Source organism: Dunckerocampus dactyliophorus, chromosome 1 (assembly GCF_027744805.1).
Source record: "Dunckerocampus dactyliophorus isolate RoL2022-P2 chromosome 1, RoL_Ddac_1.1, whole genome shotgun sequence".
Classification (NCBI taxonomy): Eukaryota; Metazoa; Chordata; class Actinopteri; order Syngnathiformes; family Syngnathidae; genus Dunckerocampus; species Dunckerocampus dactyliophorus.
The window spans coordinates 34372289-34396599 of NC_072819.1; the positions used below are offsets into that span (position 1 = coordinate 34372289).

Sequence of the window (24311 nt, forward strand, 5' to 3'; positions counted from 1 at the left end):
GACGAGCAAGTGGGAGATCGGCGGCTCCATTCCGCCGTGGCCCACTCCCCTGCTTTGCCAGTCAGATGGGAAATGATGAAGGCGATCCGTGCCCGCTCGGAGCGGAAGGCAGCCGCCTGCAGCTCGAAGTGGAGCTCGCATTGAGTGAGGAAGGTGTGTACCTCACCGGACTCACCGGAGAACCTCTCGGGTTTGGACAGCACTGAGCCGAGCGCAGGTAAGATGGCGTCTGACGAGGGCGAATGTTCTGTGGGTATTTCTGGGTTAGCGGGTGGTGTGGTGGTGGAAGATCCTTGCTGTAGGGTTGCGACCAACGCGCCGAGCTGTGTCTCCAGAGCCTGCATGCGAGCGTCTTGTTGGTCAGCTAGGCTTTTAATGCACGAACCCAAAGCATTAAGTTGTTCCTCTTGTCTGCCCAGGCGTTGAGCCTGGTGACGCAGCGCCAATTTAATGGGCTCGGGCTCCGCGGGGTCCATTGCTGGCTGGTTCATTCTGTCAGGTTCTCGGTGTGGTTAGGACCCCAGATGCAGAGGCTTAGAGTTCGTGTGGTAATTCAGGATTTTTAATGACAAAAAGTGCAAGAGAGAGTAGATCCAAAAACAGAAAACGATGGTGTTGTGGCAAAAATAGAGACAAAAGGCAAATGAAAGTTACACCATGAAGAAAAGTACAAACACTGGGGTTAGCTGGACGGCAGGGAGGCGGCAGGTCCAAATGGGCATGGAACACCGACTGGTAGCAGAAGCACTCGGGTGTGTTGCCAGCAGAGGCGAAACAATGAACCAGCGGCTGCCAGCTGTGGGTAGTCTGCTTAAATGAGTATAGGGTAATTAGCCACAGGTGTGCCCAGCGTCCCCGCCTCCAGCCCGCTTAAGGTGTAACTGCAACAATAAAGGAAAAAACAAGCCAGAAGAAGGCAGGTACCACGCAGTGACAACCACAACAATTGGTAGTCACTAGCACATTGTGACACATTTCATTGGAAGACAAAATTGAAAATTGGAAGGCTGGATGGTCCTGCCATGCTGCCTCTGTCCACCAGAGGGAACCGAGGAGCCCAGAGGGAGGCTGACATCATTGCAATGAATGAACGAGTTCCAATGAATGCATTGCTCAGATGCAATGCATTGTGGGAGGGCTTTAAAAGAGTTGTTTTTTGCCTTTTGAATTTGTATTGGTACATGTTTGTATACTTCTTAGGTGCACCCTTTGAGTGTTAAATTGCTGTGTGATTAATTTGGTGTTCTTGAGACAGTCATATTGTTATACTGTTATATATGATGACGTCCTGCAGTGTCCAGTGGGTTGACAGGCTTGTTGTGAGCATACTGACAGCTTGTGATTGGCTCATGCTGAGCTTCCGCTTCCTCACTGACTCGCCAGAAGCACAGTATTTAAACAAATAGTCGTAGTTCTGGAGTAAAGGAGATATCACGAGAATAGAATTCAGCCATAAATTAGCCACAAAGTTTCAAAGTTTAGGAAAAAAGTGGCTTATGTGAAAAAAATCGACTTATACAACGAAATTTAAGGTAATCGTCCTCACCCAACAAGCAGTCAAGGCTAAACCAACTCATACGATCTCACGAGTCACTCTTTTTTTATTTAACATTTTAGTCGTGAAATAACTTTTGTTTGAGACCCTTGATCTGTGATACAGTTAATACTTGTATAATATAATATCAAGAATGAAATGTGTTTTATTTGTGAGCAATTACTGTTGGAATTTACTTTTTCTACCTTGTAATTAACCTGAGGACTGAGGCCCAGCGGTGAACCCTCCCTCCACCCTGCTCACTACTCAATATGGTTTGATCCATGTCAGGTGGTGGATGTTTGACGACATTTGAGCAGAATGGGGCCACGAGTCTTTCTGCCTGTAGAGGGCGCCCATCTGCCACACATATCCTTACTTGATGTGCAAATGACCGCCGAGTATAAATAATTTTTTTTTATTTTCCCCCCGACGGCGCCCCCCTGAGAATGCTGCCCTGGGCAATTGCCCATGTGAAACCACCACTGATTAAAGGCCACATGAGGAGCAGGAGGCTAAGCTGGAGATGTGGAAATAGACACACACGCGCACACAGACACACACAGACACACACACACATTGCTTTCATAAACGGTAACGGCTGGGACCCATCCAACACTAAGAGCGCGGAGCTTAACATAACGGCTGATAAAAGAGGGGAGAAGATGATGCTGTACCTATGACTCTTCTTACTTTCATTGGCATTGTTATTTTAAATAGACAAAAAAATCTAGAACGTTAAGGAGAAGCAGGAGGATGAAGCAAGAGCGATTACACGGGCCTGGCGCCAGAGTGAAAAGTGAAGGAGGGTCATAACGAGGAACTATTGACATCAAACAATTCCCAGCTTTGTTGCAGCTCAATATGTTTTGTCCACAGTGTCCAATTTGGCCTCAGTATCCAAGCTTCCCCTGTCCAACTGTCCACCTGGTGTGATTTAAGACCTCCAAGGCAAATTTGACACACTATCAGATTTCTGTCTCAGCAGTTTTACCTTTGGGCCCAGAGTTGAAATCATGACCTCTGTTTTCTTGCAACAACTGATATACACCAATAATGGATTTGACTAACATAAAGCTCTCGGCTTTCACAGTCTGATGAATTGATTTCCCTTTTTTTGGAGTCACATGATTTTTCAATACAGCGCCATTGCATTTGTAGATAATACACTCTGTCACATGCATTAATCTGCTACATTCAAAAGTCAGTCATCATTCCCATGGCTTACTACTACTTCATCATGTTAGCTATGATATCAAATTTGGCAAATGAACTTGAAATGAAAACAGACAGACAATCTTTGAAAATACAGAGTATGTAATTACTTTAAATGTGATAACTGGAGTTGTTTCTAAGCTCTGAACTCAAGCCAAACGACATGAATTCAAGTTGAGGTATTTATGCTCTGCATTCAAGCACCTTATTATTGCTGTGTGCGTCAGCGATGAATAATGTTTTCCATATCTTAAAGATGAAAAGTTGCTTCCAAAGACGTGCTGATGTCTACAGTATGTGTGTGCGTGTGTGTGTGTGTGTGTGTGCATGCCCATGCAGTGGTTTTAGGGTTGTTACATTTAATCAGAGTTAGACAACTCAGGGAAAAGTTATCATTGGCCATAATGTCAGACAGAGAAGAGCGTAGGCTCTTCTAAACAACACACATACACACACATGCACACGCACACACACAGACATGCACACAGCTACACTCGTGCCAGAACATTCATCAGGTCCTCATAGCTGGGCCCTGTCAACCTCCAGCCCCAGGCCTGTGGGCCTCAAGCCAGGGACTCGAGTAGTGGCCAGGCTGTCATGGTGCTCGGCCACGGGCCAAACTTCCATCAGCTTTGAAGTGAGCTGGATACCAAAATGGCAGCAGAAGGATGGCTGTCAGCGTAGAAGTGCCGGAGTACAATGAGCTGGTCGAAGAGCAACCATGGAGCAGCCTTGACCACTTACACACAAACACACACACACAAGATTATAACAAACATCTCCAAAGCATGGTATTAAAATGACATCCCATTTGTTCTGTATTATGAATTCAATTGAAATTTTAAATATGCTTAAGTGGAGTTACTTAATTGTTTTATTTGGTGGCTTTATAAACATCCATTCATTCATTTTCTATGCCACTTATTCTCACTAGGATCGTGGGGGTATGCTGGAGCCTATCCCAGCTGACTACAACCTGGACTGTTTGCCAGCCAAACACAGGGCTTTTTAAATGTAATTAATCTAATTAACATAGCTGTAAATGCTCATTTTTATTGCTCCACATGCTGAGCTATAATTTTCAAATTTTCATTATGCTGAAGAGTGAATCATTGCATTTTATGACACCTGCAGTTTGATTACATTGGAGGAAAGCAAAACATGGCAATGAAGTGCTGAATTAGGTCTTGTGTTAAAGAAGTGTGCCAACTGGAAAGCAGAAAGTCCCACTCACATCATGTAGCTGCAGGCAGCGGTGTGCAGAAAAATCTCATCGTCTTCCTTGAACTCTGTAGCATTGATTTGAACTTCAGATTGTGCAACGTGCACCGCAAACAGCTTTGGTCGACGAATAGCAACATTCATGTTTCAAAAACAACAAACTTTTGTCGATTGACGGTTGTTGGGTATTTTTTTAATGTGATTTAAATTATGAAGTGAGTATTAATCTGAAACATACGTTTGCTAACCATTTCCTGGCCTTGATATTGTTGGGGAAGGAAATGAGTTCACCAAAATACTGGACCAAATTATCAACTCATATTTCTGGCTCCCTTTTTTCCATGGTCTGGACTTTGGTCTCTGTCAATATCACTTTGCCTTTTTTATTTCCTCTCTGTTTGATATTTGGAAGAATGCATCTCTTATTGATTATGTAAACACACATATAATTCTCTCTGTGGTCCCCAAAGCCTGACAGGTTCCTGGATTCATTTAAATCCACACTCATCTGTACACAGAATGTCACAAAGCCATAAACTCCAGTCAGTCACGAAGCAACCTAAAAGAACAAACTGCCATCATAAAAATCACCCAATTAAGCAGTCTGGTTGGTGCTAAAACACTTGCAGAGAACAAATGCTGTTATTTTCAGTTGCATGTACAAATGTTGAAGCAACACAAACAGTCAACAAAGGGAGGGGGGGCTTGGGGTTATTGCCCAAAACCTAAAAGGAAGCAAATAAGGAAGCATGAATATTGAGAGTGGCTGGGTTTATTGGATTTAGTCAGACATTACCAGTCTATCCTGCCATGTTTCCAACTGTAGCTTATGAACCACTCATTGTACAACTTCTATTCAAAAACCTATTTCATTAAGTTTTTTTTCATTTGATTTTTTAAAGACAGTGTTAACTAGTCCAGGTGTCAGTCATATGGCAAAAAACTGTTGGAAAACAAAGTGGAAAAATATCCTGTGGCCTCTTAATTTTTTTCCCTCCAAACATGTGTATAAAGTGTATGTGTCTTCTTCTCTTTGCATCGCTTGCTGTGCAACCTCTGTGGGGGAACGGAAATCCTTAATAATAACACTGGCAGTGACATAGTTTTCTGTTCCACCACTGCACTGCAACTACACCACCGTGATGTCTTTCGGAAATAACTGGGTCCATTTCCTATGTTTGTTTTCATCACTGCTAATGTGGACAGAGTGAAAGGAAGGGTTCATCTTCATGCTGCTTGATGTAGAGCCTGTTTTTAATCAATCAGCCATTTTTCCTTTTGATCTTAACCACTTTAAAGTAACACTGTGTAGTCATTTTTACCCTTTGAAGCCCAGATCACCTACTCCAGTGTTAGTTTTAGCATTGGTGCAAATGTTTCTGTTGAGAGTTGAATGTGGTGCTTTTACAAACTGTTTTGAATACGAAATGGATCATACCGCATTTATTTCGAGGCTCATGACAAACATGTTTTGTTAGTGATTAGTACATGAATTCATTTCTATCATATCATTTATGATATATATCATATATCATATCATATCATATCACATCATATCAATATCATTTCCATCACTTCTAATGTTCTTACTTGAGCTTTACATTTGGTATTGGCAGTTGTTTTCCTTAGCTTTATGTAATGAGCAAATTAGTGACAAATGATACACTAATATGCAGCAAAGAGGGTTCCCTCTTTTGGGAACCTTTTTACGCAGGCCCAAAAAATTTGAATCAACAGCACAATAAATCAAAAGTGTTGCTTTAAAGACCTTAGCAGAAAGACAGATAGATGTTCTTGTTATTGTTGTCATCTTATCTTTATTACATCTTAATAGATGAAGGGGGGCCTGAGAAGTGGCTGGAAGCTGATTGATTGGCCCCAGAAGTCAGGCACACCAAGATCCCACTAAACCTGAACTTCAACATTTCACTGCTATGCTTCATTAATACGAACATTGACTTCATCACTGTCCAATCTCTTCCTCTACCATTTTCTCTTAGTGAAGAAAAATGTGCTCCTACATTTTTAACCCTTAGCGTAATGTGCAGAACATTCCCGGGATTATTTTTCAAGAATCCCCCCATGGTTTTGAATTGTAATTTACTATCAACAAGAGCAACTGAAGTTCAATCAGTCAATCAAGTGAAGTTTTTAACTTCTTAACCATATCTTAACCATATCTTAACCATAACCTGAACACTACCTTCAACCACGAACTAGTAACACTTTCTTGAGCTCTCTCCCCAAACGCCAACCCCAAACAAAACCCTAACCAAAACCGAAACCTAGCACTAACCCTAACCCTAACCCTAAACTAACCAAAACGAACTCTCACCCAGACGAACCAAAACTCTAAACAACCCTAATCAAAACCCCAAACATAACCATAGCCCAAGCCCCAACCACCAACCCTAACCAAAACTCATACCTGTCTAACAAAAACCCTACTCCTAACACCAAACCAACCCAAACAAAATCCTAGGTCGAACCATAACCCTTACCCTAAACCAAATACACAAAAAAAAATACTACTCAATTTTAATAACACAAACAAATGTCATTGATTACATTCTACCAATGATGAAAAATAAAATCACAGAAGAAAAATCAGTGAATTCCATTTCCAATTTCAATGTAAAATATATCTAAGTATTTATCTTTGTTGTTGTTTTTTTCCAGTAGCTCTTTGTACTTATCTTTTAGCTCGCTGAACTTCTCAGTTTCAGCCTGTCAACAAGATGAGTCTGTGTGGTTAAGTTTGCGTTTAACAGGCCAGCTGTGGATAGAAAAGGAAACATAGTAATTGCTGTAATCAACAATATTCAACCATAACCGGGCACAGAAGGCCACTTTGGCGTAATCCACCAAGGCTTCGCAGGCTGACAGAATCACTCAGCTACTGAATTTGACCTGGCACTTAGCTCCCGGTGGACACACACACACACACACACACACACACACACACACACACACACACACACACACACACACACACACACAAGAGAGGATCCCACGGCAAACCACAAACAAGTGTGTCTTTTCCGGGCTTGTCTCATTATATAATAACACATTGAAGCGGCAATAAAGTGACAATTTGGTGACAGTAATATAGAACCTTGTAACATTGTAACACTTGTAAGTGGGGGGCATACTTCATGTTGGTGTTTTTTTTAAATTGTGTTGTGTTTGCATGTGTTTTCTAAAGTTTGAAGTCCACTGAAGAGAACAGGAGTGTGTTCCAGAAAGTGGGTCTCTGAGAGGAGGGAAAGTCTGGTTTTTACATTCCAGAAAGAGAGGTAAGTCAAACTCTGAGTCAGGTTCCAACTTACTCCTTGAATGGGAGTGAGACAAAAACATTTTTTGAGAACAATTTATTGCAAACAGCCATTAAGTGAAATAGGGTGTTCATTAGCTGATCAAAAGTTTAAGACCACAGACTTTAAAAGCCATCATCTTGGCAAAAGGGTGGATTCAATCTATTTTTCTGTCAAATACTTAGATTGCCATGAACACTTGATGGCAAAGGCAAAAAAGCTTTCTCTTTTTGAATTCGGTCAGATTGTTTAGCTGCATAAACAAGGCCTCGAGCAGCACGCCATTGCTGCTGTGGTTGGTTGCAGTAAGACAGGCATTTTAAACTTCTTCAAAGGTCACGAGCGTTATGGAACACATAAGTCAAGTGGTAGACCTCCCAAAAATTCACCCACCCGAGCCAGAGTATCCGATTGCATCTAGGGTTTTAAGAACAAAAAATGTCTTCAAAGGCCTCGTCTCCTTCAATGCCACAGAATTGGCTGTTGGGAATTTGCACGAGAGCATCAAACATGGGACATTGAAAGGTGGAAGAAAGTTTTATTCTCTGATGAGAAAAAAATTAACCATGACGATCCTGATGGCTTCCAATGTTACTGGCATGACAAGGAGATCCAACCTGAGATGTTTTCCATACGGCACAGTGGAGGGGGCGCCATCATGATCTGAGGTGCTTTTTCCTTCAATGGAACAATGCAGCTTCAAGTTGTGCAGGAGCGTCAAATGGCAGCTGACTCTGTGGAGATGTCGCAGTGGACATCCCTCATGATTGAAGGCACTACTCTGTGTGGTAATGACTGGGTTTTTCAATAGGACAACGCTGCAGTTCACAATACCCGCCTGACAAAGGACTTCTTCCAGAGGAATGATGTCCCTCTTTTGGACCATACTGTGTGTTCTCCTGATCTAAATCCAATTGAGAACATTCCGGATGGGTGGCAAGGAAAGTTTACAAAAATGGACATCAGTTCCAGACCGTGGACGCCCTTGGTGAAGCCATCTTCACCACCTGAAGATACATTCCCACTAACCTCCTGGAAACACTGGCTTCAATGAAGAGCCTATTTAACTTTAATGGTTGTTTGCAATTAATTGCTTACTCAAAAAATGTTTTGTCTCACTCCCATTTTTTTGAAGCACTAGTTAGAATCACCTGAAGATCCAGCAGTGCAAAATGTGAATTCTTGCAATTTTCCAACTGGTCTTAAAACTTTGATCAGGAGTGTATTTCATTTTCAGATTCCTCCATGTGTTTTTCACCCATGGGATTGCACCTAAATTACAATGAGATTTTATTCCATACCATTGAAATATATTTTGACACGCATTCTACGGATTCTATCACTTTTGCTGATGCAGCTGTATTACTTTTCTTTTTAAAAGGGTATTCATACTCGCCAAAAGCACACATTAACACTTCTTGTTTCAAAGAAATACAGAAAGATAACCTTTGTGTTTCCACAGTGAATCATAATATTTTTATTGTGGTCTCAACTCGGAGTGAACATACTCAGGTTTAAGCGAACAAACTGCTCATTTGAACAGCTGTTCTGGAATGGAAAACTCAGGGTTTCCAATCTCGGGGTAAGTCAAGTTTAGGGTTAGGCTCAGAGTTTATTGCACCTTTTTTTTCTGAAGTGGACCCCAGCAGATCAAATGTCCAAACGAACACTCCACTGCGAATGTTTAGCTTTGTCATAAAAGTTCTGTAAATTAAATTAAAGCACACCTCGAAAGAAAAACGTCACTTGACAAAATGGTTATCCTGATATTTAAGATGGAATAACAGATTGGAATCCTCCTCCATAAATGTGATTATCTTTCCACATCTGTGAGCAATAAAGTGAGATGAGCTGCAACACTGTGCTATTTCAGTGCACATGCACACACTCACACACACAGGCAACTATTCTGCTATGTTGACGTTTCCACTTTGCAATTATCTCATGTGATACCGTTTGCTTTGCAGTTGTAGTAGTGATGACTGTACAGTCTAACAATTGTGCCTATTGGAGGCTAACTGGGGTGTAAGCAGTTTGACCCAGAATGAGATTAACTGAGTTGCGACTTAAATATTTGCAAAGATGAGAACCGTGATTGAAGTGACTTAAATGATTTATAATAGCAATTATTCTTCATCTGCTCTCACACGCACTCACGTGTTGTACATATCCAGTCACAAAAGCCTCCGTCATGGCACATTGAGTAACTGTGACCTCTTTGTCTAACCTTTCTATTTTCATCTAAAGTTGTGCCCTGTTGAAACAACTTGTGGTGGGAGTGGTTTCTGGGGGGGATACTGGGATAGAACTGGCGGCGAGGCGAGCGAGAACTGGCAGCTGTGTGGCACCAGCGCGTCTCTCTGATCCAGTCCAGACTGTTTGCAACGTCACAGTGCGGTGTCCTGCCCTTCTTCTCTAAAATACACAACCACAATCCCAAATAGTTCTAAATGGAGCTCTGCGGGACGCACTTATTTTGGCCCGATTGTAGCTATGTGACTTTTACAGTAAGAATCTTGGAATGGAGCAATCCGAGCTTTGGCTTTGAGAGCTGAGCTTTGCCAGAGCTGTTCAACCTGACAGCTTATGGATTCACTTCTCTGAGCAAAAGGTGCCCAGATCAATAGAAAGTGTGTGTTTTTATGGCGTTGCCTTGGTTCTGGTTAGTGACACTTTACTGTGCACAATGTAGCCGTGATTTGATGTGGCAACATAAGCAGTAAGTAAGAAGACTCATGTGGACCTAAGAATGCACCCCACCATTATATGGCCTGTTTTAAAAAAAAGTTGCAGCGGAGGTTTTGTTTCGCAGATGGTAAACGGTGGTGTAAATGTATCACATCAATATGTGCGGTTGTTGCCCTTTCACTGTGTTCCACTGCATGAACAAAAGTCATACAATATTTATGAATCTTAAAAAGTTGTGGTCAGTGGAGGGACGTAGCCTTACATTAACCAGCTGCTTGGTTTTAAGAAAACACAACTTGTCACGTAATCGTCCTTCAAAACGTTGGAGGAATTTTAATGTAGGAGAAGAAAATTGGGTAAAAGTGACCTGGGCCTTTTTGTGTGGAGTTCGCATGTTCCAACACAGCCTGAGTGGGTTCCAGCCAGGTGTTCTGGCTTTCAACCATAGTCAATACAGTCTGTTTAGGTGTGAAAGTCGCCATCGACGTGGTTTAGACATTAGCACCCTGCGAGCCTGAACAGAGCAGGCTGCATAGCTGATGGTTTTGATAGAGGGAAAAATACTTCTGTAAATATGACACTTAGTTGATTTGCATGGAAAACAGGAGATTAAAGCAGAAAAAGGGTGGGTTGTCTTAAATAAATTGTTCCGCGTTAAGCCGTTCCAAGTTAAAATATCTGATGAACACCTTCTATGAATGTGTGCATGCTCCTGCGGTGAAGTTTAATTATGTGTACAATACCCAAATAACAACCTTTTACCCCATGACCACAGCCTGCAAAAGAAAGTGCTGTTCTCTACAGAGCAGGCATAAAAATATTTTCACAGCCGCGCACATTTTCACTCAAACTGAAAACAAAAGCGGCAGGCTTAGGAAGGTGGTTCCTACCTGTGCACCTGTGGGTGTCAGGTTTCCTCCTCCATAAGCTCACTGTGCACCTGGATTTGTTTGTGTTACATTTTCATCAGAGTCATGCTGGCATGAAGTCAGTCTCACACTTCAAGGGGCCTCACACAACACGTGCAGGTAGAGGTAGATTTCATCCAGTGTTGACGGATGGTGGTGATGTGTACAAATGTGTCTTCACACCAACTTTTTTTAACGCTAATTTTAAACGCTCTATCGCAGCAGGGGTCACCAACCAGTTGATGGCGAGCGATTGGTTGGTTGCCAAAGGTCAGCAATATTTTACTGAAAACCACCAACGAGGTCGATTCAAATCCAAATCACATTGAAATAACAAGGCATTCAGAGACTATTAATACAATGCTGACATAAAAATGGAGTGTGTAACTTGGTGCAGCGCCTATGACTTGTGTTGGCTACAGAAGAGTTTTTCTCTGCAGTTTGATGGGACTCTCAACACAACTCATTTTTTAATCAAATGGTTGAGGATTGAACAACCAATGAGTGAAAGAGAGGGCATTTAAACAGCATTTCAGCAGCACAGTTCTCAATGTTGCATTTAAACAGCATTTCAGCAGCACAGTTCTCAAGGCAGTTCAAACTAGTAAGTAAATTGCAATGCTAAAAAACTGAGCAGTAGATTTGTAATGGCAGAATTTTCAGTATAGCCTTTGTGTTGGATGTTGCTATATTTTGCAGGTGTACACAACAAGAATGTGCATTTATGACTTTGAAAGTCCATATCAATTAGTGTAAATATGAACATCAAGCCAGTATCTATTGGCAGTAGCTTCACTTTCCTTGACCACTTTGTCTGGGCTGTTCTCTCCTTATTGCTCTCCACTCGTGTAATCCCTCGTTTCTCATTACCTAATCTTCTCTTCTGTTCTCCTTTTAAGCTCCAGCAGCCTCTGACAAGGCTTAGTCATTTTCCAGACGGAGCCCAAATCTTGAAAATTCCTCTCTTCTGACAATATGATTAATGGTTCCATTTACTGACCCACTGTCAGTGGATTGAGTGCTGCATATAATTTAACCACAACCAGGAGGCACCCCATCTGCAGGTCTCCTTTACTGCACAGCTAAAACACGTGTCATCTCAGGAAGGTTGAACTGTCTGTCACTACATGGAGCTGAAGATAAAGAGACCAACTGAATATAACCTGACTTTGCAAAAGAATATACTTGGCCATGTAGACATGTGGGCCACGTCCATAGCATACAAGAGCACAAACAATGAAAAACTTGCCAAGGATGATATGAGTAAATACTTCTGGTTTTATATATTTATTGAAACCAAGTAGAGCATTGAGCCATTTTGTAAAAGTAACAAAATATTTGCTATTACACATCAAGTTTAACAAACCTCAGATTGATGGAGGAAGCTTATAAATATACAAAGTTGGACTGGTGGAGAGAGGTCAACTGAGTGGTACTGAAAATGTGGAGCCATTACAGAATTAGAACATCCGGCATGTATATTGTGTGGAACAGTGACCATGAACATGGGTGGATTAGACAATAAGGTGCATTTCCCTTTACATAAACCGTGAAGCGCTGCATGAGTGAGTGAGAAATGATAAAAAAAAGTGACCGCATACAGGTATTGGATGTCCAATTACATAATGAGCCATGTTTTGCTGCTGCAAAGGAGAATGTGGTTAAAGGAAATAAATACAGTTTACTGATTGGTTGAATAGACGTACTATATACATAAAACATGGACTAGTTCACCAAAGTAATCAAAACATTGCCCATATATAATCAAACCAGGTTATGTATTGTAGACTATGGTAAATGAATATTCTGAATTAATATGGAACACAGTGTTGGCTATAATATTGATATATCAACTGATGCACTGCAGTAAGAAACAGCCGAACAGGCATACAGACAGGTTTAAGCCTCTGTATCAAAGTGCATAATGGTGGAGAGCTTGTTGCAGCACCTGTGGATCAGTAAGGCTACTGGGACAGCTTAATAAAATGGCTCAGTCCCAAAACAGCCCTCTGACTGAACCCATTTTTATCCATCGAGTGATACAAACCAACAAGATCCCTCAAACTCCATGAGGTGAGAGGGGAGAAGTCGGGATTGGGAAGGATGCGAGAGCTGGTTTGGGAACAGGCCCATGAAAACACATCCATCCATACACTACAGCACACAGGCATTCCCCTGTCAACACAGTCATACAACAAACCAGGACCTCAAAGTCAACTGTGCCTCAAGTATAACACTTGACTTTTGCTAAGAAAATGGAAAGAAAAACAATTTTGCTATCAATATAACAAATCTGATAAAAGAAGTAACATTTTGTGGAAATTGACAAGGCGGGGTTAGGTTGGGGAGTGTTTCCAGCCATTTTTAGGCACTTGCAGGAGTTAAAAAAAATCAGCTGGGCCAAAATAAAACATTTTCTCAAAATAAATATTTCACGATACTCTCAGTTTCTGAAGACATACAATTTTTTGGGGTGAAAAAAAAACCAAAAGCCAAGTCTCTTTGCAATGGCATAATTGTTTAACTCTATAAATATAATTTATATAGTTTCTCTCTTCCATTCTGTCTTCGACTTCTCCGCTCACACTGATGCACGGCCATCATCTGCAACGCTCCTCTAGTCTCACTTGCAGACGAATTGGTCTACGATTTTGGTGCAGCGCTTGCACTTAACATAGCAGCACCAGTGGAACTTGCAGTGGCAACGCTCCACTAACTGGGCCTTGAACTGGTCATAACCGCGACCACAGCACATCAGCTCGCAGCCATCCATCCCCTCCGAGGTCTTGTTGCAGAGGCGCCCCACTGTGCCAAGGGAGCCAGTGCTTTGGTTCTGCAGGCAGTAGTCTGGACTGGACTCGATGTACACCAGGTCGTGGCTTGTGGGGGGGTTGAACTTGTTGTTCATCTGCACCAGCTTCCCGCGTGAGTTGAGCTTCATTGCTGCGGCGCTGTCGTACTTTTCTTTCAGTGCGTCACCCACCTTGCGGAAGTCAGCTAGCTGGAGCCAGCAGGTCTTGAGGCTACATGAGCCTGACACCCCATGGCACTTGCAGGACACGTGGGCTAGATCAGACACCGTCTGGGAGAAAAAGAAGGGAAATGACAATGAAATAACTTGCTCACATTTGGAAAGCACAGTAGAAAAGTGAGTAAAACATGATTTATATTTACACCGTCAGCACAAATTTATGCACAATATATATTGCTTATGAGCTCATGGAGTAACACTTCCACATCAAGCAAATGATAATCCTGTGCATTTGTGTACTGTAAAGTGTTTACAACAATCCACTTGGCTGCTCTCTTTGAAAGAGAAGCGCCTGGCAACAGATAATCTTGGCTCCATGTTTGCTTTGAGGTGGTTTTGAGATGTTTGGAGAGGAAAATGAAACCTCAAAACTGTCAGAGTGATGCTATCTCCCTTTCACATCTAAGGCCTCACAGGGGAGAGCAGACAGAGCTGTTGAATCTGACTGACCGGGGTTGTCTCACTTCCAGCTTGGGCTTTTTAAATCATGTAGAACGTTACAGCCTGTGGTTTTATAGCTCCCGACTTCTAAGGATTCAAATGAGCTTTGAATGTGTGTGTGCACTTGCCCTTCTGCCAGCCTCGTTATTGTGAAGATTCATCAACAGTCGTGCACTGTCCTGTGAGCCTTTTGGATAGCTCTTCTCCCTCTCACGAGCATCCACAAACTCCTTCGAGAACCTGTAGCCATAGTTGAGGTTGTCACCGCAGCCACCCCACAGCCAATCTCGTGGCAGGTCTTTAGGCCGAGCAGCGCGGCTGCAACCGCAGCTAGACAGCTCCCCCTCTCTGCAAGCGCGGCTCACTGCGTTCACGACCCCTGCTGCACTGATGGCGTAGGTGAAAGCCGTCTCTCGACTGCCTGCACACAAAAGAATCAGATATCTTAGTTGCGATCTAAAGTATCTCATTCACCAAATAACCCCCTATGTTGTAACACAAGCAGAATTATTCCACACTGAATGTAAACCATTAGCATGTTGAAGAAATTTGGTTTGCTATCACTGGGTTTGAGCCAGAGAGTGGAGAGCACCCTCCGGTGACAAATACTTCACCCCACAAACAGCTGACAGTTTTCCCAACTTGAGAGCCAGGAGGTCTCTTTCACGTTGTCCATCATGGTTGACAGATTCTGGATTTATTGCCCATAACTCCACCCAACCTCATTATTTCCAACAGGGAAAAGAGGCCAAAACAAAATTCACCTCTGCAGCGTGGATCTCACCGTTATGACCAATGAACAAAGCCACTGAGCGAGATGAGGACAGAAGTGATAAGAGAAGAAACAGCTGTCAAAAATATGGAGTTGTGTGTTTGATACAAAATGAAACATCTCACAAAGCCTTGAGGCTAAACCTTTAGATGAGAGCTGTAATGACAGTAGCAGATGGACAGAGAGAGCGAGAGGGAGACAAGAGGGCGAAGAAAGAAATACTGAAAGGATGTGTCAGGAAAAAAAACATTAAGTGGGAAAAGGCACTCAAAAAATCTTAAGAGAATCATCAACAAAGACAAGGAGTGGTTTGGGATAAGAAACCTGCTCGAAAGTTTGACTTATTTCCAGCTGGGATATCCTGGAAGGAGTTGATCTGACTTTTTTTATTATTCATTCTTACAATACTGGCCTTATATCAGACTTGTAGACAGACAAAGTGCTTTCTCCTTCCCTGTTTTCTCTCCCTTGACCCACACACCAGCAACCCAGCAAGGGAAAGTGGCTGGAGCAAATCCCTCCGTTGCTCAGTTTTAAATCAAAAGCAGCATCCACAGACATCAGACAGCAGACAGACAGTCAGACAAGCTAGTAGGCTAACAAGGAGAGGACAGCATGTTTGCGTGTCATCGAGAGGGCTAAAATGTTGGGGAGGACGCCTGTGCAAGTAGGGATAGTAGTATACTAGGATAGTAGAGGATCACCAAGAGTCATATACACAAATACAGTGGAACCTATGTTAGTAACGCCCCGGTTAGTGTGTTTTTTGGTTAACGTAAAAAATTTACCTCGGTTAGCATACAATATGGCACACATCTTGTGTTATTAATACACTGCGTGAGTCCAACTGTATTCTTAATATATATATATATTTTTTTTTTTAAATCAGGAAATGTCCTTGTTTGTTGGCATTCTATTAGCGAGCTAACAAAATGACAACCGGAATTCCAAGTAACGTCGCCCGTCTATGCTGCCACCAGCAGTTGACTCTCAAAAATGTTACCACAAAAAAAGTTTTTGCAGTTTTATAATGATAGTTTTACATGCATAAAACAATTCTAAATACATATAAACAACGAATGAAAGGGCTAAAAGAACATTTAAGGTTACTTTTACCTTCATTGAAGACTACTGTACCCAAAGGCACAATGTGGCAGCGAGACACCACACGAAGACCATCTTCCTGTTTTGTCATGAATTATTTCTTGAATTCAACAGTGTTTCTCACCTCCTTTATAAAAATGCTGGGACTTTCTTTGGCTCCGTTTTGAGTTATAGTATTGCGGTAAGAAATACTACTGAATTCAAGAAACAACTGATGTCAAAACAGGAAGGTGGCGGTGGTGGTTGATCTCTGTGCCTTTGGGGACAGTCACATCAAGGACCACTTCTTCTGTGAAGGTAAAAGTAGCCTTTAATGTCCTTTGATCCCTTTCATTCATCTTTTAGATGTATTTGCATGCATTTTGAATTGTTTTCTGCATGTCAAACTCTAATTGTAAAAGTATAAAAACATGTTTTGTGTTAACATTATTGGCTTTCTGGATAGACTAATTGTATGCACATTATTTCTTATAGGAAACATGTACGGTATTAGGTTAGTGTCCGTTTTGGTTAGACACAGACCTTCTGGAACAAATTAATGACGCTAACCAAGGTTTAACTGTACATGAAAGGTTAGTAAATGTCACTGATTGAGAAAGACTCCAGCACTGACCTACAGTATACTGATCCATATCCATATGTAGATAGTCTCATTCAAAGCAACAAGGTTTTAAGACGCATCACAATTTTCTTGGTCCTCTATAGACCACCACTGTTTTGCCAGGAATTATTTTCTACCAAAGTCCCATGAACTGTGCATTATCCAGAGTAAAAGAAACATTGTACCTCTGTAAGGAGAGACCATTGCAAAGTGCTTTAAAAACTCATTTTGGAGCCATCAGGACCACAAAGTAAATTCCATTCAACAAAAAAGGCCGTCAGCAAAAATATCAACGACAGACCTTTCAGAGCACAACCTAATAATGCAAAACCTTTCAGAAGGTCAAATAGAAATAAATGAGAAAATATTGTATTGGGCCTTTCAAAAAACTATTTGGTTCTAAAGGGCATATACACTGTAAGACTATGAAAGGGTACAACAGGCTGACATGCTATCTTACCCCGAAACGTACAATAAGGTACATTCCACTCTCCATGTCGACAAATCTGTGCCTAGATGGTATCAAACTACAAAATTCGATTAGACTTTACCACCATGCAGTGAAGCCCGTACTAACACTGTTGTCATACCAACAGACATTGACTAGATTTATTACAATCCGTCTGGAAGATTATGATCAATGAGTGCTTGACTTTTTTTTTTTTTTTCCTGGGGTGAAGGCATGCATCCAAAGAAAACATTTAGTGGCTGAAACCAAGCATGGATTGTAAAGTACCGCACGCTCGAATGTGAGATCAGTGCACACTGCACTTATGTGAAACACACAGCATTCATTTTTAAGATGGTCTTCCATCCATCAGGTAATTTTCTGCAAATAGCTGCTCTGGCCAAGCAAAAGCATGTTACATATCCACTCTAATAACTGTAACACAAGCTATCATTGGCTCTGACATGTTTAATGTGTCCATTTCAAATGTCAATTGACTTATATTGCATCTGTCTTCCTTACCTATTTGCATGACCCTTCCAAAAACAGAGGAGTTGTCCACTGTGCTACAGTTCCAGCGCCGATGTCTGAACTGATACTGGCACTCTCGGATACCCGTCTTGGCCCCTTCGCCAATATACTGCATGTGGTCCTGGTAGAGCTGGCACAGCTTCTTCTGGCCCTGCGAGAGGCCCGCCAGCTGGCTGCACAGAGGCTGGGCACCAATGATGTACGCCTCAGGGATCAGCAACGGGTTCATGGCTAAAGACCTGAGGGTGGAGAAAATGCAGGTGTTTTCAATCGCATACCATCACAAGCCAAAGTCAGCTTTCAGGAAAAAACAGAATCATCAGTTGGTTAGATTTCTGCCTCTCAGACTCGGAGCAATGCATTGTATGGGATGAACTGCTCAACAGCCTTGAATCTTGATGACATTGCACTGAAAAGTTATGCTAGCCAGGGCCAACCATGCAAATAGAGGCGCACAGTAGGAGAGGAGGAAATGATGAACAATAGAAGTCAAACACTTTTTTTGGTCCTATGACGGTTTAAATCAAGAAATGCTCATGACTCCTCATATGTTGAATAAGTTGAGCTGGGAGAAGTTCAACTAAAAAGTCAATGTCCCATGACCGAGTGTTTCGTTTTTACAGCTTTTGGAGGCCTCAAGTGGTGATACTGCTGCCATTATGCTAGAAAATGGTCGGGAAATGTAAAATATGACAATAAATTTAAAGAATAAGGTTTGTTTTTTTCCTGCTACTACAATTCTAAAACTTTGCATGCCAGCACACCATCAAACTTCTTCGCAATATTGGATTTTTTTTTTCCCTGAATAGCTGCTCACACCAGCACAGGCAATGAAATTGAAACTGTACCCAACGGTCAGCCGTTTTTCCACAGCACTCCATGAGAAAGAAATAATGATTCAAAGAGAGAGGCTTATAAAAGATAGCAGCTCTACTCCGAGCATCTGGTTTTAGGCCTCAGGACAATTAGAGGAGCCCATCCCAGAGCCCCACGAGAGAGACAATTAGCCTCTAGTGTAACCTGATCGACTTAGGAACTGCAACGGAACGCACACAGCAGGAAAATAATCTACATAGACACTATGCAGATACACTGCCCCCCTAAATCATTTACACCTGTATGTTCTCTCAAAGCGGAAACTCAGAGTTTGTGCGGCGTGCTCAGCATGCAAGTGCCTGTGATTCAACTCCATTTAACCTTTGATTGAAATACGTATGCATCGACAAATTACATTTTTGAACTACTATATTTTATTTTCTTTCGCTCATTGCCACATTATGTCACGGATAGTTTTTGTTGATAAATTGAAACAAATTGAAATTAAATCTGTGTGAGATGAGCCAAATCTCTGCGAGAGAATTCTGTAAACGCACACATTTAGAAACAAATGCAATATAATCTAAAAGAGGATTCTATTGCTATCAGGTAACAATTTTCCCTCTCTGAAGTACTATGCAGTTTTAAAAGCAGCAAGCACAAACATTTCTTCTATAACGGCAGCAGGACGTTGCGCGCACACACATTCGGACACAAATCCATTAAAACCACTTTTTCTATAATATTCCTAATTGTGGTTTGGCAAAAAGTATACAATAAAACCAGGGGAGAAGAAAGGTCTTCCTCAAATGTTCATGTGAAAAAGTCAGCATGTTGTTTGCTTCATATGTGGCGTAACTGAAGCCGAGGAGACTTACAAAAACACTCAACTCAACTTCTACTCTCAATCCGTGACCAAGAAGTACTAAAAAATTGTGAAAAAGGCTGCAATGTAACATGCATGTCAAAACACACACTTTGCAATGAACAAATCCAGAAAAATGGCGATACAGTACATACCACCATGAGTTGGCTTCCACCACCACCTGCATGAGGAGTGTGAGGAGTGTGAGAGCAAAGACGCAGTGTCTGGAGTCCAGCACGCTGCCCACAGGCCAGCAGGCCGGCCGACACACACATCCCAGTCCCAGCTTCATTGCGATGCCAATCTGAGGGATGACAAAGCAGCATGTCAAAATGTTTAAATACAGTACACGCTTAATCGGGCATGCTGCACAAAATGTGTAGAACATATTTTGACTATTTGAAAAGCTGACTGCACACACGCTGAGCTGTGTGTATGTGTGCGATAGAGATGGCTTTTTACAGCCGCTGAGTGTGTGAATCACACATGATGGACGTGCAGCCAGCCAGGACAATGAGCATGAAACCTCAGCCTGACGCATTCCTGACAATTTGCTTTCCTCATACAGGCTTGAGAGACTTACTTTGATGCACTGCAACGTCAAAATCATTTGGACATATGTATTTTTTAAAAGGGGGGTGGGGGGCGCTTGAACATCATCAGGTGAGTGTTATTTTTAATAGAAACACTTTTGCAAGCAAATCAATAATTTTAGAATTTGACTTTAATCATTTATTTTCATTGTTAGTGTCTTGACGAAGAAGTTTTACTGAATAAGTCACTCAATTGTCTTTTTTTAGTAAGAGTTTGTAAGAAAATTGTGACCCACAGTCCAAACAAAAATGCTGTTATTTGATTCAAATAATTTATTATCTTGTTTGAAGTGCAGAGGTGTGGGTGAGGCCACGTCAGCGTGCGAGGCCTGGTGATGCTGAGCAGGCTTCCCCCCCCCCACATAAAGACAACATATATTAAAACCAAATCCATAAATAAGAAGAAATTTAATCAAAACTACGTATACACGTTTGCTTCCATGTTGGAAACGGAGCAAAGGTGTGGACTTTAGGCCCAGGATTGCTCTAGTTTGTTAAGCAGCGAGATTTTCCACGGTTGCCAGATTCAGGCGCAAAGTCAAGTCCACCATTACTCGCGCCTGAGCTATTAACTTGGAAATAAATGTGCATGTAAATACACGCCTAATTATCATTTTAATGTATTTTAACGGAAGCGCAATTCAAAAGGAAGATTGCCTCGCGCCAAAGCCACAGGTGCATGCAATTATATTTCCATCCCATCCAATTAGGCTACTCCTTTCAGAATACAACTGGCGCCCACGCTGTTTAAATTTCAATTAATTAAACTCACAATTATTTATTATTTTATGCGACGCTTCATTAATTGCGTCACAGAGTACAGAATTTGGGGACCCTGTCTAGGCTCCTGTTCCTGGTGACCCCCGGGAAGCATTTGATCCCCCAAAACGTGCTTAATGTAATAACACTACTGTACGTATGTATGCGCGTGTGTCCATTTTTGACACGTGTAAGTTGTATTAAATGGAAATTCATTATTTCATTTTGGTGCTGATGCATTTATTTAACCTACAAATGTAGGATACATGTGCAATCATTCCAAATCACTTGGTGGTTGTGCAGAAAATATTTTAAATCAAATCAAAACCTATTTTTTTCATCCTTAAATGTGCACGTGCATCCTTTTCACCTTTTATTTTTTCGCCTCTTGCCTTCCTAACGTTCAAACCAGGAGAGGGAGCCAGGTACTATCATTTGATGGGAGAACCAAATGCCTTTACATATATTACAAATTAAATTAATCAAGTAATCGATTAGTGCTTCTTTAGTCCTTGTTTTGATCATCTGTGTAGTCCACATCCATTCCCCCTTTTTAAATGTAAACTTGCAGCGACCGGAGATGCTCTACTCACCAGAGAGCTGGAAGATGTATCCACTTTCTGCAACCAATAATTCCAGTGCTGTCCTGGGAGGGAGAGAATTTATTTCCTTTCTCTCGCTGTTTTTTTTTTTTTATCCGAATCTGGTGTAACTTGGGTTGAAGTTGACAGTTCTTCAGGTTTGGTGTCTTGGTGAAGAACCAAAATAAAACCAAAAATAAACAGAAGTGGATGCGCTCCGTGCGCCAAAACTACTGAGAGGGAGCAAAGTTAAATGAAGAGCGTGACTTTGCAAAGTGCCAGTAAGTGGAAGGGATAAAAGTCATGGAGCTTCACTTTGAACAGAAAACAAAAACAATCTAATCTACAGTTTGTGCTTGAAGTGTTGAAGTGCATCCAAAAAAAAACCAATTAATCCCAGCCGCGCACACGCTCAGGTCATTTTACCTGCAAAAAGATCCACACGTCGATCCACTCCAAGAGCGACGATTGAACTTCCATTCTGCTCTAATGGGTCGCTGACAATCCCACAGTCCGAGTCAGGGCGACCAAATCATCCGCCTGGCAGACCAGGCTCAGCCCCAGACAAGAGTGCTCAAAAAATAACCAAACTTGACAAAAACTACGTCCCAAACGGTGCTGTTTTACGCGAAGAGCAAAAAGAAAAAAACAACAGAGTCAGAAGTGAAGATTCTGCTAAGGTCCCGTGTGTCTGCCGTCCTCCCACGCTGCGTGTGTGTGCGTGTGTTCTGAAGTGTTGACGAGGGTGCACGCTTGTCCTTCCCTCTCTTCCCTTTCCGTCCTCTCTCACCTGCTCCTCAGACCTCCTCCCACAATGCACCGTGGATGAGCAGGCTTTCACATTGCGCATGCGCACGCTTGCAAGAATAAAGGCCTGAGTGAACAGACGCAAGGGTAGAACAGGCTGTAACAAAACAAGCATCTCTATTACCTAAAATAAACTTTAAAAAGCACCCAAGGCTATTACTTTATCCATACCAACTCAGAGCAAGGATTTTTTTTCTCCCGCAGCAGATCGAGTTACATCCCGCTAAAATGGTATGGTGTGCTTTTACAGGCAGTTCTCATCACCTACGGGCCTTTCCAGCTTGGCCGCCTATACTGTATAATTACCGCATTGACCCGAATATAAGACGACCCTGAATACAAGACGACACTTCTTTTTCAAGACATGTTTTGGGAAAACATATTTTGAAGACAAAAAAAGTTTTTTTTAAATCATATTTTAATATCACTTCAATCATTAATCATATTTTATTACTGATATTTCTTAACTGTTCAACGGTTTGATCACTTTGCTTCACTGATCACTATTAGCATATTCTGCTACGTTCACACTTTTTTTGTTACTCCGGTCCATACCAACAATTAAATGGATACTTTGTAGTATTTTGGTGCAGTTTGTTTTGTGTTCACGCTGGTATTTTAGTGATTGGACCAAAGATTCTACAGTAAAACAAAAAAACATATGCATAAAGTAGGGATGCGTGCCAAAACTCAGTATCATAATGGCGACGTAAACAATAGTTACTGGACCAAAAAATTAAGTAAAATTAATTTTTGCACATTCCTTGTGTTCTGTATTGCTGCTGGTTTTGCTGTGATAATTATTTATTTATTTATATATGTATATTTTTTTGCACATTTTTGTTCAAATTGGTGAATGTATTAATTTGTTTTTATTTATATTTAATATTATATCATTATTCTATATGTGCTGCGATTAGCTGACGACCAGACAAGCGTGTACCCCGCCTCTCGCCCAAAGTCAGCTGGGATAGGCTCCAGCATGCCCCCGTGACCCTGGCGAGGACAAGCGGCATGGAAAATGGATGGATGGATTATATAATTATATTCTTGGAGTAGTTGGACAAAATTCAACATTTTTCTGTTTTCCTTTTGCAGTTAAGTAGTGGATTGGGCACCGTGTCAAAAGTACCAATTCAGCGCTGGTATTGGATAATATGCACATGATACCCAACTCTAGCATAAAGTAAGGACATTATTGGATAGCTTTCGTGACTGATTGTATTGTGTTACAAAGCGTGAATATTGCAAAACAAAATGCTGTCTACTGGGCAGAATATATTGTTCATTATTATATTCTGCTATTTTTACTAGCTCAGATGTCCCAAAAAGCTTTGACAATATACTTATTATAACACCATTGCCAAGCTCCACCCACCATTGTACGTATCCATGAAGCAATCAGTCATGAATGCTACAAGGACCAGAGTTTAAAATACAGGAAAAAGCCCGCAGAAATGACAAATACATAAGAGAAAATGTGTCGGAAGCAGTGTGTCTCTCTGCTCCACAGAGTGTGTGGAAGAGTGCTCTGAGCGCACACTGGCGGCATGTTGGCTTGCATATATAAACCTCTTGATCCCGAGCATAAGACAACTCGTCTTTTTCTGACTATTTTCTACCACAGCTAAACAGGACCTCTCAGTTTGATCGCAAAACTCTACCAGTGCTGAAGAGTACTGTTACATAGAGATAGATCACAAGCTAGATGCATACATAAAGATCATTTTTGACATCAACAGCCAATCAGGGACTAAGCTGACTGAAGAAAACGAAAGCAAAACAAAGAAATAATAGCACAAAGCTAAAAGTGAGTTGGACTTCAGCAATGAGCGCCAACTTGTAGAGCTGTGGAAAATACAAGTGTTTCAAACAAGCCTTACCACAATAGTTGGCAAAAAAAATTCCACTGCAATGGAGTTAGCAGAAAATCTTGCAGTTAGCATTTTTAATCTGGGTGTCCTGTGGCACATTGCTGCCTCTAACAAGTCAGGCCATAGAAATGTGTGCTGTGCTAATACACCACATTCTCAGAAGAGTGACACACATGATGTTTTATTGTCATGTAAGGGTTCCCTTACT

General features: G+C 41.6%; 1 protein-coding gene across 1 annotated transcript; it reads right to left on the reverse strand.

Annotated features, from left to right (window-relative positions):
- Window positions 1-12103: 12103 nt before the first annotated feature.
- wnt5a (wingless-type MMTV integration site family, member 5a) lies at window positions 12104-22216 on the reverse strand. The gene is made up of 5 exons (XM_054791612.1): window positions 21435-22216; window positions 19645-19793; window positions 17800-18047; window positions 14481-14773; window positions 12104-13962 (listed from the first exon to the last, which is right to left on the reverse strand). The coding sequence occupies exons 2-5, from the start codon at window positions 19779-19781 to the stop codon at window positions 13504-13506; spliced, it is 1137 nt and encodes a 378-aa protein (XP_054647587.1). The 5' UTR covers window positions 19782-19793; window positions 21435-22216; the 3' UTR covers window positions 12104-13503.
- Between the last annotated feature and the right edge of the window lie 2095 nt (window positions 22217-24311).